A 13,181-nucleotide genomic window follows, 5' to 3' on the forward strand; every position below is an offset into this window, starting at 1 on the left:
ATGACATGTCCAGGTACCATTTGTGGTCAGACGTAAGGCCAAACCTACAGCCTATAAAAAAATTGAGAAATTGCCCTTTCGATTACATCAGCCCAAATATGTTTTTAATTTTTGCAGTATGATAAAGTGATACAACACAGACAGGGCAGGTAAACACGCCCATTTAAGCTCTTAATAACTACACGTTTGTCCTTCAATTTCCTCCTCGGGCACCCAGAGCATCTGTTACCACTCTGCTAACCCAACACGTGGCCCAAAGCACGGAGTGGCTTTCTGCCCTCCATACCTAGCTGTATTTAGCGTAACAGTGCCTCGATTCCTTTAGCCTTGATTTACACCAGTGCAGTCCTGTCTCAGGTGATGGCTCTGTGCCTCACCACGTCCAGAGGTGTGCTGAGGACCAGATGGAGGCTGCCTGCCCCCAGGCCAGAGGCTGCCTCCTGGCAGGGTCAGCCAGTAGAAGTCCCATTTTCACCAAGTTTGGTTTCAGAATAAAACACAAGAGTCAGAAAACAGGATCACTGCTCCATCCTCCACCTCCCCTCGGTGCACAGGGTAACCCATCTCCAGCTGCCTGGTTAGCTGCTAGGCACCGGCCACCTGCGTCATGGTGCCACCAAGCCCCTGCGATGACTGCAGGCTACCGCTAAATAGGCGGCCTCTTAAAGAAGGCACGCACACGTCTGCTTTCACCTTTTTCTTTCTGTTTGCTTTTTAAAGCTCTTATTTTCAGCGGGAATTTGCGGAGGGTTTAGCCGTCACACCGCCCAAAGCCCTGTGCACCCCCAGGCCAGCCTGGCACGCACCGCCCCTGCAGCAGTGCTCCCCCTCCACCACAGCTCCAAGTGCCACCGAGACACAGACCTGGAGGTGTTCGAGGAGCTCCAAATCACTTTTTGCATCTAAGCAGGACTGACAGCCTGAATTAGGCCTTTTGTTGCGTTGTCAGAGCAAATCAACATTTACCACTCGCTCTTCAATAGCTCCAGCCAGCTCTTTCGCTCTAAAAAAAACCTGCCTGGCTACCTCCTCCCCCGTCCTGGCTCCTCTGTGACTCAGCCCAGAGCAAACAATAGGAGATATTTCTTAACACAGCACATATTAGCTGCAAAGCTCTGACACAGGGCATTTTAACCCTGGAGAGATTATTTTTTTTTTCCCGGAATTAATTTGTCCTGTTGTTTTTTTTGAACCTGGGTAAGAAAACACGATATTCACCCAATATTAGGCTCCTTCTGCAGCCGCAGAAGCTGCCAGACCTACCTGAAAGCCACCCAGCAGCTTAGGCAGTTCCTCCAAGGAAGCATCTCCATGCACTCGCATGTTGTCACACGTTTCCCTTGGTGTCCACCACTCAGCCACCGCTGCCAGCAGGCTTTTGGACTCTGAGCCCTTCAGTCTGACCCAATACAGCTGCGTTTTGTTCCTGTCTGTTCAATGCTGTCTGGATGTCTGACGGATTTTTCCCCTTGCACTGATCTTAACCACATTGCAGCTTCCTTGGAGAATAAGCTGTTCATAAATGGGGCTCTTAGCTGTTTCCTATTTTTAGTTTCTGGTTTATTTCAAGTTATTTTGGCAGCATCTTCATATTAGCATTTTATGATATCCATGTAGATGACTGAGGGCTTGAAATGGAGCTGAGCTCCAAGAACTCATTAGTTGGAGATACAGCATCAGTGTCACAGCAGCTTGGGAATCGCTATAACGTGTGTCAGATCCAGCACTCATATTTGTTGGCAAATACCATTTAAAGTGCTTCAAGCCAAGTTCCGCCAACTTCCAGCTGTGCGAAGCCATTGCCACCAAAGATGCCACAGCCAAACCCTTCAGGCTTTGGGCCGCTGCACTGCACCTGAACACAGGATCAAGCCCTGGGCATTGCCCTACCTGCTCCTCCCCACGGGGATCCACACGGAGAGCCTCCCCCAAAGCCAGGATCTCCAGAAGGACAAGGAGGCAACATTAAATTTAATCTTTGTAGGAGAACATATGCTTGGAGTCAAGCACCCAGGTAGGGTGACCCTCTATTACCACGTGGAAGTGAACAAATAAACGAGGAGGGAGCAGGAGGGATCTGGGGGGCTCGGTCAAGCACCCCCCAGCCAGCTGCTAGCAGCCAGCACCCACATCGGCAGCAGTCTGCTCAAACCAGAATGCTCCAGGTTCTTAACAGCCACTTTTCCAGAGGAAAACCTGCTGCTGAGAATCCACCATCGTGAACAAACTGTTTTTTTGTAGCTGTACTAGTGACAAACCTAGGGCTGTGCACACTGAGGCTATGGCCAAGCGATGCAGGTTACAACTGGGTGTGCTGCACGTGGATGTAACATCTCCACGGGGCAGTGAAATTAAAGGCCAGTAGCAAAGAGAGGCCCTGGCACAGAGCTTTTAACAGAGGCACCCATTCATGCCTCTGCTCAGAGAGGGCTACGGTCTGCTGTAACCACGGTATGCATGACATGAATGAGGTGTGCACAAATTTGAGAGTAACTGGATATATTATGAAGTTAAAAACCCTGCACTGAGTCACTGGAGCTGTGTTCTCACAAGGGCCCTCCATCAAAGGAGCGGGTACTGAATAGGGAGGGTTACAGAGACAGCAGTAAGGCCTCTTTGTTCTTCGGTGCAGAGAACAAACCATTGCAGGATTAAGGCTAAATGGACACAGATTAAGACAAGACCAAGGGCATGCGATTTGGGCTGGTGTAAGCAGCATCCCCGGAGCCAGGACAAGCTGCGGCCCCTCTCCCCATGCTGCCCTTCCTGGGCTCCCCAAACCAAGAGCCGCAGCTCCCCCGGGGCGCACAGCACCCACCGGAGGCATGCGGCCGCGTCCCGTGGTGCCGCCCGCGCCCTGCCCCAGCTTGCCCGTGCTGGAAGGATCAGGGCTGTTCGTGTGCTCCTGCTCCAGCCAGGCTGCGAGGACAGCCTTTGTCTTCTACAGCCCAAGGAAAAAGACGTGCCAAAGCACAGGATTTTTAACTTTTTTTTTTGGACAACCATAAAAATGTCTTATAGTGGATTTATTTGGAATCAGGGCAGGATAAATACATCAAACACTGTCTCACACACCCCAGCTGTACTGTGCAGACCCCATGGCCACAGTCCTGCAGGAACGAGGCCACTCAGCATCCCAGAGAGCTCTGCCCATGCCTTGGGCCGACAGCAGCCTCAATACTCATTCAGAGCAGTCAAGTGTATGGCAGAAACACACCCGAAGCAAAAACCTTTAAATATTTTTAATAAAGCTACCCAGAAGTTCTTCTTTCCCAGCTAGCGAGAATCCAGCCCCATTTGGAAGCCCAGTGAGCTCGCACAGCCATACCAGCGATGACCCCGACACAGGCCATGACAGTGACCCTCACACTGATGTGAACACCAGCTACCAGTTAAATTAGGCTGCTAATTATCATTATCCTGTGCTTACCGCTGCCATTAATCCAATGCCAGCTGATGCAGAGCAGGGTGAAGCTGCACAAGACCAGCGTGGTGCTGCTGGAGATGCCCTGGAGACCACCATGTTGCCATCGGGCTGGAGGATGCTGCCTCTCCGGGACAGTCTGCACTGCACCCAACAGCGCTGACTGTGGGAGGTATCGCCAGGCCAAGCCATGCTCAGAAAAACCAACCGCCCTCTCCCCCAGCCAGGGGGATGCTCTGGAGCAGGTCTGGGAAAAGCCCCAAACCCAACAGTGGCTATCTTATCTGGCCGCTGGGGCCTCGTGCTGATTTACGAAGTGCTAGCATCTGACTCCAGGCCAACAAAATAATGCACGCTAAGGCAACTGTTGTATTAAGCCAGTCGGTGTTGGAAGCTGTGCAATCTCATTTAGTAAGCGAGATTATTTGCACTAAGAGGAGTTTACTCTTGAAACACACACAGCATTATTCTTTCCCTCCCGCAGACCAAAGCCAGGCGCCTGCCAGGCCTGTAGGAGCAGTCAGGGCAGAGCAAACCTCTGGGGGTGAACCCCCAGTGCTGCTGTGGGTACAGCACCGCCAGCTCCATGGGGCACTGAGGACGGGGTGGTGCTGGACATGGAGGGGAAGGGCACACTCAGCTCTGTGCGAAAGCAGTTTTGTTCAAGGGAGCTCTGGAACCAGCCGGTACCATAAGCTGAAGCAATGAATGCTTCAACAAAAGCTTAATTTGTTGTATTAAGTAATTATATTAACAGATTAACACAGTAAGAGTGCTACTGTAGCAGAACAGCTCATCCCATCAATTATTGGAACCATCTTCACAGAATTTAATGGGTTAAAAGGCACAATTCTGCACAAACCTATACGGACCACATAACTTGGTAACCAAATCAATAGCAGTTTGTTACAGGCAAGTCAGGGGAAATTTTCTGTTCTGCAAGCGTGATCAAAAGGGCCTGATTAAAGCCTCTGAGAGGCTTTCAAGATAGTGTGACAAAGTTCTCAGCTTTTCAACAAAGCGCGCTTGTCCTGCCGTCAGGAAGCACACCACAAGGCAGCTGATGCTCTTACGGTAGCAATATCTTTTAAAACAGGAAGGACCAAGAGTTAAGTGGCAAACTAATGAAGATAAATTCCCCAAATCTTTTAACCGCTCCTTCCAGGGATTCTCTTCAGCTTTTCAAAGCATTGTTCTTTGAACGAATATACTTTCCTTGCCAATCCATTTATATAAGCAGTTAGAAAAGTGCAGGAGACCAGCATATCTTGATTTTGCTTGGGCATGCTGCACACCACAGCAAGCGAGGAGCACTGTTTACATAATGTGAGTTCATTTAACTGCTGAAGAAATAAGAAGGAAGATGTTTAAGAGCATAAAAGGGAAAGAAGCAGAGTACAAGCATTACAAAGGGCAAAACACTCAAAGCCCCTTCCTAGTCCAAGCGCTGATGGATCCGAATCCAAATTTAGAATCAGATTTGTAGCTTAGCTCCTAATCCAGCTCAAGGGCTGAGATCTCTACGGGGAAGAGGATGAGAATCAAGGAAACATAAATTGAACCAGATAAATTGAGCCACCTAACCCAAGTGGAAATCTCAGAGAGCCAGCTGAGGAAGACACGGGTCACTCAGCCGTGGGAGGGGACTGACTCTGCAGGAAGCCCCCCTTGCTCAGCCCCACCACGCTGCTGCCCCTCCCTCTCCTCCCTCCCTGGGGGGAGAAGCTGGGGATGAGCTGCTCTGCTACACCCAGCACCAGCCCACCACCACCCCGGGTTCTGCCACGCTTAGGGTCACCCCGTGCTGCCAGGGGGACAGCGCGCCCCACAATGCGGGTCAGCCTGGAGCAGCTCCGAGGTCCCCCAGAAGCTGCATCACGGCCAACATTTGGCACACTGATGTAACAGATGCCTTTATCACAGTCAGCAGCTCATTTCCATCAGAGGGTCTGTGGCCAGCCCTGCTGTGAAGCCCCTCTCCGCCCCCCAGCCCACCTCTGGGACTGCCACAGGGGCTGCCTGGAGCAGCTCTGGAGAGCCCCTGGGTGCTCACAGCACTCCCTTTAAAGCACAGGCTCTCTCCATCCACCTTCCTGGCGGATATTTTCTTTATGACCAAAAGGAGAGCAGCAGAGGTGCTGTCAAGCAGAAGTTCACCACAAGCAGTCTGGATTCAGGCGGGCAGCAAAGCTGCAGCTTGGTCCCTGTGAAGCAAGGAGGCGGTCACATCATGCACCCTGCTGCTGCTGGGCCCCGTGCCACTGCCTTCTCCTGGTTTATTTGTGCACAGTAGATATTTCGCAGGGTTTGGCCTTTTGTGCTGGAAGCTTTACATGTGCTAAAGGCTTCTGGGAAACGTCCATGGCTTTGGCTTACGGTGGATGACAGCATCCAGGCTCAGGGCACGGTAACCTTCCAGCAGAGCATCTAGTCCGAGGTGCCTGTTAGCACACCACACAGGATTTAGTTCTTCCAGGCTGTTTCTCTTCCAGCCATGCACTGCCCGTTACTGATAATTAGGAATAATTATTTAAAATAATCTTATTTAATCAGCTGTATTCTGCTTTCTGAAGCTTCTTGTACTGTAAAATGTCATTTGCACGTACTCTGCTATTAGTCCAGGAGACATGTTTCTGTAGAAGTACTTAAGGTTTAATGGGTGTGAATTTGAGCTGCAAGTTTCTGCTGCTCTGGTTGACAAGAAAGATTGAGTGTGGTACGGGCTTTGAAGGCATCTTTATGACGTTTGGGAGATTTATTGGCTGAAATGCTCTTGCACAGCATTTTTTTTTTTTAATAGAGATATGTTCTATATGGTGAGAAAGTTTGTTTCTTTTTTCCTGGTCTCTGCTGGCTGTAAAAACCACTCCAACGACACGCTGTGGCTCTGCATTTTTGCAATTGCTCCAAGTAACCCAGTGAATCTGGTACTTGCACAGAAACCTCAAGCAAGATGAGAAGCTGAAACCAAACATTCCCAACCCTTATCTGCCAGGGCTTACTGCAAGCGTGGTGTTAATGGCAGTGTACAAACCCATTACATTAACAAGCTTTCACTACATACATTAGTGTCTTGCTTCAGTACACATCCAGCAGCTCCGCACTGACAACAAATCAAGTGGAGTGTGTTCTGTTAACATGTTTGTTTTAGCTGTTTTATCAGCTCCACTAGATCTTGAGAGATCTGCTGTTTTCTTTCACACTCCAGCACCTGTGGTCACAGGTGGCTTAGAACAAAAATAATTTCACTAAGTGTTTGGGTATCTAAGAACCAGCAGCCAATGCGTTTTAAGAACTCTGAAGTCAAACGATTTAAGTTAAAATATTACATTTAAAAGGATCCACACCTCCAAAGATTCACTATGTAACACCTGCAGACTTGTAACATGCATTTTTCCCCAAGCTACAAGAAAAAACGAGTTGTAATAGACTTCACTAATTCCACATAACCCACAATGACATATTTGTGTTAAAATTAAAGGACTGATCTACCCCCAGCAGGGCCACCTATATGTATCACCACCTGTTAAACTCTAAAGCAACAAAAAAATAAAAAGAAGCATTCCATACATTTTCCTTGCATGCTTCCCACACCAACAGGAGCATTTTATTAAGCCTTGATGCACACCTTTATTCTGTTTTGTCCTCCTATCAAGTGAGATACACCCAGACATTTTTCCAAAGTAACTCTAACTCTGCCTACCTGTCCCAACAGGCAATCTTTCAATCTTCACAATGAAGGTGATGTCAGTTTTCTAACAGCAACAACAAAAAGCTAAACACCCCAGTTACACCAAGCACCTTCTGCTTTGTTCCACCTGGCAGCAGCCTGAGTGTTTTCAAGGGTGTGCTGGGTTTATTTTGCTAAACTCGCACCAAGGTCAGACCTCGTATGAATGGACCTGCGTGAATCATTCTTTCCGCCCGGTTTCCCACTCGGGATTATCAGCGTGCTTGATTAGGGTAATTAGCATTAGGCTTTCATTCCAGCCTATTCTCCCATTACTGTCTCCTGAACTAGCACAAGCATTTACTTTACTTTCAGTTATTAAATAAAGCCTCAGTGATGGAATACATTCAGCAGCAAACATATTTGTAACATACTTCTTTTAGTCCTTATCTTTATTAAATTAACTGTTAAGTACCACTACAGCTTGAAGTGTAACAGCACAGATTTCTCATTTGAGACCTTGCACCAAACAAGCACTGGGACACTAATGAAAACAAAACAACAAGCACAACTAGTTCCTGCCACTTAAAAACATCACCCCACTTGAATCATTACGTTACAACAATAATATGCAACAAAGAGAAACAACTAAGATCTCTTAGTTCTTCTATACAGACAATAGAAATACCAAAGGCCAGCGGAAATCAGCCGTGTCTCTAGCTTTATGATTTTTATCAGCACAGAGCAGTTATTCCAGTCCATTTGGGACTGTTAACAAAGTGGACCGTTTCCATTTAATAAACAATCAAGTACATAAAATTTGCATATAAAACCAAAGGCAACAACCTTATGGCCTAGCAGAAAAGCAAAGGAGAAAAAGTCCTGTTCCCTTTGTTGACACCTCTGGTTCTTGCCTTCTCTGCCAAGTGTGTCAGGATTCACATAATCAGGTGGGGATTTAGAGGGTTAACCCAAACCGTCCTCAGGTTTGGGCTCTGCCATCCCCAGCCCAGAGCATGTAGGAACAGGACCTGTGGGCCACCCTGTAACATAAAGCAGGGCTCAGGGTGCATGCATTTGGTGTGCAAGTGGTAAGGATCCCGGCATGGCACCGGGGGATCTGCAGGCAGCCCGGAGGAGTGAACAAAACAACGTTTATTGGAATTCCTCCATCGGCGGATTTCCTTCTGCGTATCCCAGCCTTTCATGGTACAAGTATTTGCTCAAACATAAAAGCTGCTTAAACTTAAGATTCAACCTGAACTCACCACACCACACTACTTGGGTAATGGACTGCAGACCGATTATTTCTTGTTCCAGCTCCAAGCCAACGCTGACAAATGCATTTCTTGCTGCTCTGCTACGGACCAGCAGGTAAACTGATGTTGGAGCCAGCAGATAAAGGAAAAGCTGTGTTAAAAAACTACTTTTTGTTTCCAATACTGGATTCAGTCCATTTGTCAGTAGCCTGCTTCGCCAAGTAGTTCTGACTAAAAGCAGCAAGTGCTTGGACTGACGCTGGCAGAGCTGGGCAGGGGATGACGCTGGCTGCTCTAAGAGCTCGACAAGTGAGTTCAGGCGATTAATACATTCAGCTACTCCAGTTACACTAATGACTGATTATCTTTTAATCCTAGGCAAGGGGTAGATCAACGGCAATCCCACACGGAACCATGGCAGTTACTGATGTGGTTACAGGCACGGCACTGAAAGCAGCTGAGTAAGTTATTCCACTTCTGCTGCTGGGTGTGCTCGCGAGTGAAAGGGAGCGTTGTGGATACCTGCGTGAAAGCGGCAGAAAGCCCCCGTGCCACAAGCACAGACAGTGTCCAGTTGTTAGCCTCCAAGGAAAAGCAGCTGACAGCCACCAGAAAATTAATAAGGTCCTACAGCCACTTTCTGTCAAGTCCTTGGCCAGGTGCTTCGGGTCATTCCCCCACCCCTATAAATATCACTAGAAGAAGGAACCTCTCATTACATGATGAACTACACCCGGCTTTAACTTGCTGTAACCACAGGGACAAAGCAAGTCAGGCTCCCTCCCCAGCACCGAGCCCTGGACTGCAATCCCCCCCCCAGGCTCCCCACGGGCAGCCCCACCACCTCCAGCCCTGCTCACTGTGGTCCCCAAGAAAACAGGGGAAGAAACTGGGAAGAAAAGGAACAGCTAGCACAGCTAGCTTTTTAAGAGGCCACATGCGACAGACGCCCTAAGCACAGCCATCTGTATTTGCATTTCCTTATCTTTAATACCCAAGATTTCATTTTAAAGACTTTAACACTTCACACTCCAGCTCAAGCCATGGCCATGGCATCAGCTGTTCTCAGTGACTCGAGCAATCAGACCTTTACCACTTGTCATTTAAGATTTATCAAACCACAGAGGGATGAGACCTGCTTTCAAGACAAATAAATCATTTCTTGACTTCATGAGCATATTTGAAACAGCTGCAAGTGACAGGGCTCACCACCACGAGCTGCACCTGTGCAAACGCAGGACTTTGCAGGGAGCGAAAGGGTAAAAGCAAGTCCTGGTAAGTCATTCAAGTCCTATTCCAAAGCAGCACTGTTTGAGGTCATTGTTTTTCTTGCTGCCAAATCCATATTTTTCCAGGTTTGTCCTCTGCAGATACTGCCACAGGCTTGGCTTTTCGTCCCGCCCCGGAGCTAGCAGCCCAGGCACCAGAGCAGTGCCTCCTGCTCCAGCACCACGCAGCCAGCTCCAGCTGCATCTCTATTGCCCCTCCTACAGCCCCCCTTTGGGGTCAGGTCCCACCAATGCAACATTTAAGATTGCTCTGGGTGAAGTGACAGCATGCAGGTAGGTTTGGGAGAAACAGCTGCGCCCTGGGAGGGTTCTCCAGGCAGGCAGCAAGTGGCTCCAAACAGCACGATCCATTACTGCCAGGGAGCTGTCAGGTCTGGAGAGAAATTGTTTCCTGTAGCAGCCTAGCAAGGACTAGACAAAACCAACCTATTGGTGACTGAGGATATTTTTTTCAAACCCCACGCAGATGAATTCATGTTTTACAAGTGACTGGAAGCAGGGTTACAAAGAGACAGACAGCCTTTGGCATCGAGAGCTGGAGATGTGGGTGGCTTTCAGATGTCTCACGTCCCAAGCTGCAACCCACGAGCCGCCGGCATCAGCCAGTCCCACACACACACAGGAGGCTTGCTGAGCAGCCCCAGCCTCGTGCCCGACATCATCCCCAGCCCCACAAGGGCACAGGAGGAGTGCAACCACCCCAGCCCCACAGCCACCAGCCCTGGCCCATGTCAGCAGCTGGGGCTCGCAGCTGGAGGTGGGAGCCCCAGAGTCTGCTCCCTCCTCCCACCAGGATCACTGCTTTTTAGAGTATCTGTTTGTAATTTAATGACATTTTAATACAAAATAAATAAAAAAGCACTTTGAACCAGGCAGACGTCAGCCAAAAGCCTCGACAATCAGCCTGCAGAGAGGCTCCCTCCCACGCTTTTGTCTCCAGCCCTGCAGATCTTCCCCTCCTCCCAGCTGCTAGGCTGGGGGTCCGGGGGCTGCACCAGCCTTGGGATGGGCAGAGCTGCTCCCCCAGCTCCTGGTTCATCAACTCAACTAATTGCCTCCCCATGCAATTCCATAATCGAAGGGGGCACGCGGCACACCTGCTCCCAGCCACATCTCGCACAGCCCAGCTCCCAGAGCCCCCCCCCCAAGGCTGCCCACCCCACAGCCTTCTTAATTCTGCCCCTTTAGATGTTATTTCTGAAGCCAGCACCATCTCCACGTGGTGGGAGCAGAGCCAGGTGTTGTCAGCCCCCAGCAGCATCAGGGAGCCGCTCTCAAAGCATCGCCCCTCGCCTCCATGGAAGCAGGGTTACAACAGGCCTGGGCTAAGGGAGTGCCACGCTCAGCAACCCCAGCCCCTGCGCTGCTGCTTGCTGCCAAAAGTAAGCCCGTCCAGGGGGGGCATTATCCTCACACCTCCCAGGTTTGCTGAATCCACTTTGGGCCTACGCAAAAGCAGACTTTTTTTTTTTCCCTTGCTTAACATTAAACCAGGCTTTTTCAAAGCAACAGTTGAGCAGGCTCCCTCCTCTAAATTCAGACATTCCTTTTCACAGTGGGAAGGCTCATACAGACACCCAAGTTCCGTGCTCACTTGCAATAAAACCCCACGTGGCTGGGGGTTCGGGGAGCTGCTGTGCCCCCCTCCCCGGGAGCGCCCACACCAGAGCTGGGTGCCCGAGTCCCCAGGAGCAGCGGGGGCAGCCTCTGCCCCAGTCCTTCCCAGTTCCACCTTCCCCCCCTTCCCTCCACAAACCAGCCCTGGCCGGGCCACCTGAGCGGGGCAGCCCGGAATAAAAGCAGCCCCTCGAAGCTGGGCAGCGGGCACTGCTGGGCTCAAACACAGCCCCAGGTCCTTTTAAAGGTGCCTTCCTCCCCAGCTTTCTTTACAGCTCAGGGTAAATATTTTCCACTTTCTGTCACGGCTTTGGCTGGTGAACGAAGAGATGGCAGAGGGCTTTTGTGCGTCAGGAGGGCAGCTGAATGCTGCAGCCACCCTGCGAACCGCCCGACCCCCCCGTCCAGCAGAGCCCCCGAGCCCCCGCAGCCCACCGGGAGCCGGGGCGGGGGGGGGGGGCTCGGCAGCAGCCCCGCACCCTCCGCCCAGCACCCAGCGCTCCCCCGGCCCCCCAGCACAAAGCCGAGCTGCCCAAACAAGAAGCCCCCAGCGCACAGCCCCGCGTCCGGAGCCCCCCGACGGCTCCGCGCCTGGAGTCCCCCGGAGCCCCCCGACGGCTCCGCGCCCGGCGCCCCCCGGAGCCCCCGGTGCCCCCCGGCCCCGAGCAGCAGGGGGAGAGGCTGCGGACCCCGGCTCACCCTGGAGATGGTGAGCGGCGTGCTGAAGTCCTTGCCGCCCACCAGGCGGAAGCCCCATGGCGAGGGACCGCGCAGGGCCACCGAGTGGGGCATGGCGGTGGTGGTGGTGGCGCCGGGGGCAGGCTCCGTGCCGCTGCGCTCCGGCTCCGCTCCGTGCCGCCGCCGCAGCCCTTAAAGCTTCGCCCAGCCCCGGGACGGCCCTGCCGGGGCGGGGGGGGGGGGGGGAGAGGCGGGCCGCGGGGGCGGGCCCGGCCCCGACGGGGCGGGAGCGGCGGGCGGGGGGCCCGGGGCCGGGAGGCGGAGGGGAGCGGGGCGGCCCCGGGAGTCTCCATCCTCCCTGCCTCTCCTCCATGCCCCCTGCATCTCCTCCATCCCCCCTGCATCCCCTCCATTCCCCTCACACTTCCTCCATCCCCCCCACATCCCCTCCATGCCCCCTACACCCCCTCCATCCCCCCCACATCCCCCCCATGCCCCCCACATCCCTTCCATGCCCCCTACACCCCCTCCATCCCCCCCACATCCCCTCCATGCCCCCTGCATCCCCTCCATCCCTCCCGCTCTCGCTTCTGCCGCTCCGAAGGGGCCCCCGACGGCTCCCCCCCACTGCCGCCCTGTGCAGGCGGTGGCAGCCCCCCCCGGTCAGGGAGCGGGGCTCTGGCCCCCCAGGGTGGGGGGCTCAGCCCTGGCAGCTCAGCCAGGCTTTGGTTGGTTTTGGGGTGGCCGCTCAGGGGTGTGCAGCCCGTGTGGGCACTGCGGCACGCACCCTGGCTGCCCCCCCCTGAAGCACAGGGTGAATGTTGTGATGTCCCAATAAAACCAGAGGCTGTACGTTGTCCATCACCACCGGTATCTGGAAGGATACTCCAAACAGAACGACCTGCTTGGGTCAAAGCAGCTTGGGAAACCTCCATGCCAGCCCACGGAGGGGGTCTCGGGTGGCCAGGGCAGCGTCAGACCCCATGTTCCAACCCCTTCCGGCTGGCCGAGTGGTGTGGGGCCGCTATGGGGCTGCCACCCAATGCGCTGCCTGCCCCACATGAGCACCCATGGGGGCGCCCAGGGGATGCTGGTGCTGCAGGAGGTGTTTGGAGGCACGGAGGTGGGGTGGGTGAAGCGATGGGCACAGCTGATCAGGTCCCTGCTGAAAACTGGGGTGCGAGAGAGACCTGGGCTTGGGAAACCCTGCTCTGCCTGGGCAGGGCTGGGCCGAAATACCCTAC

General features: G+C 52.6%; 1 protein-coding gene across 2 annotated transcripts in view; it reads right to left on the reverse strand.

The window, feature by feature from the left end:
* PDLIM4 (PDZ and LIM domain 4) overlaps positions 1–12,163 on the reverse strand; it is a 43,252-nt gene extending 31,089 nt beyond the window's left edge. Inside the window, exon 1 of one of the 2 annotated variants that reach the window (XM_040573444.1) lies at positions 11,959–12,163. In XM_040573444.1, coding sequence (XP_040429378.1) covers positions 11,959–12,051 — 93 coding nt within the window. In that variant the 5' untranslated portion in view covers positions 12,052–12,163. Of the gene's footprint in view, positions 1–1,263; positions 1,339–11,958 lie in introns of those variants that run through there. The other variant, XM_040573445.1, reaches the window with a different exon arrangement.
* Positions 12,164–13,181: the final 1,018 nt, after the last annotated feature.

Source organism: Cygnus olor, chromosome 14, assembly GCF_009769625.2.
Source record: "Cygnus olor isolate bCygOlo1 chromosome 14, bCygOlo1.pri.v2, whole genome shotgun sequence".
Taxonomy (NCBI): Eukaryota; Metazoa; Chordata; class Aves; order Anseriformes; family Anatidae; genus Cygnus; species Cygnus olor.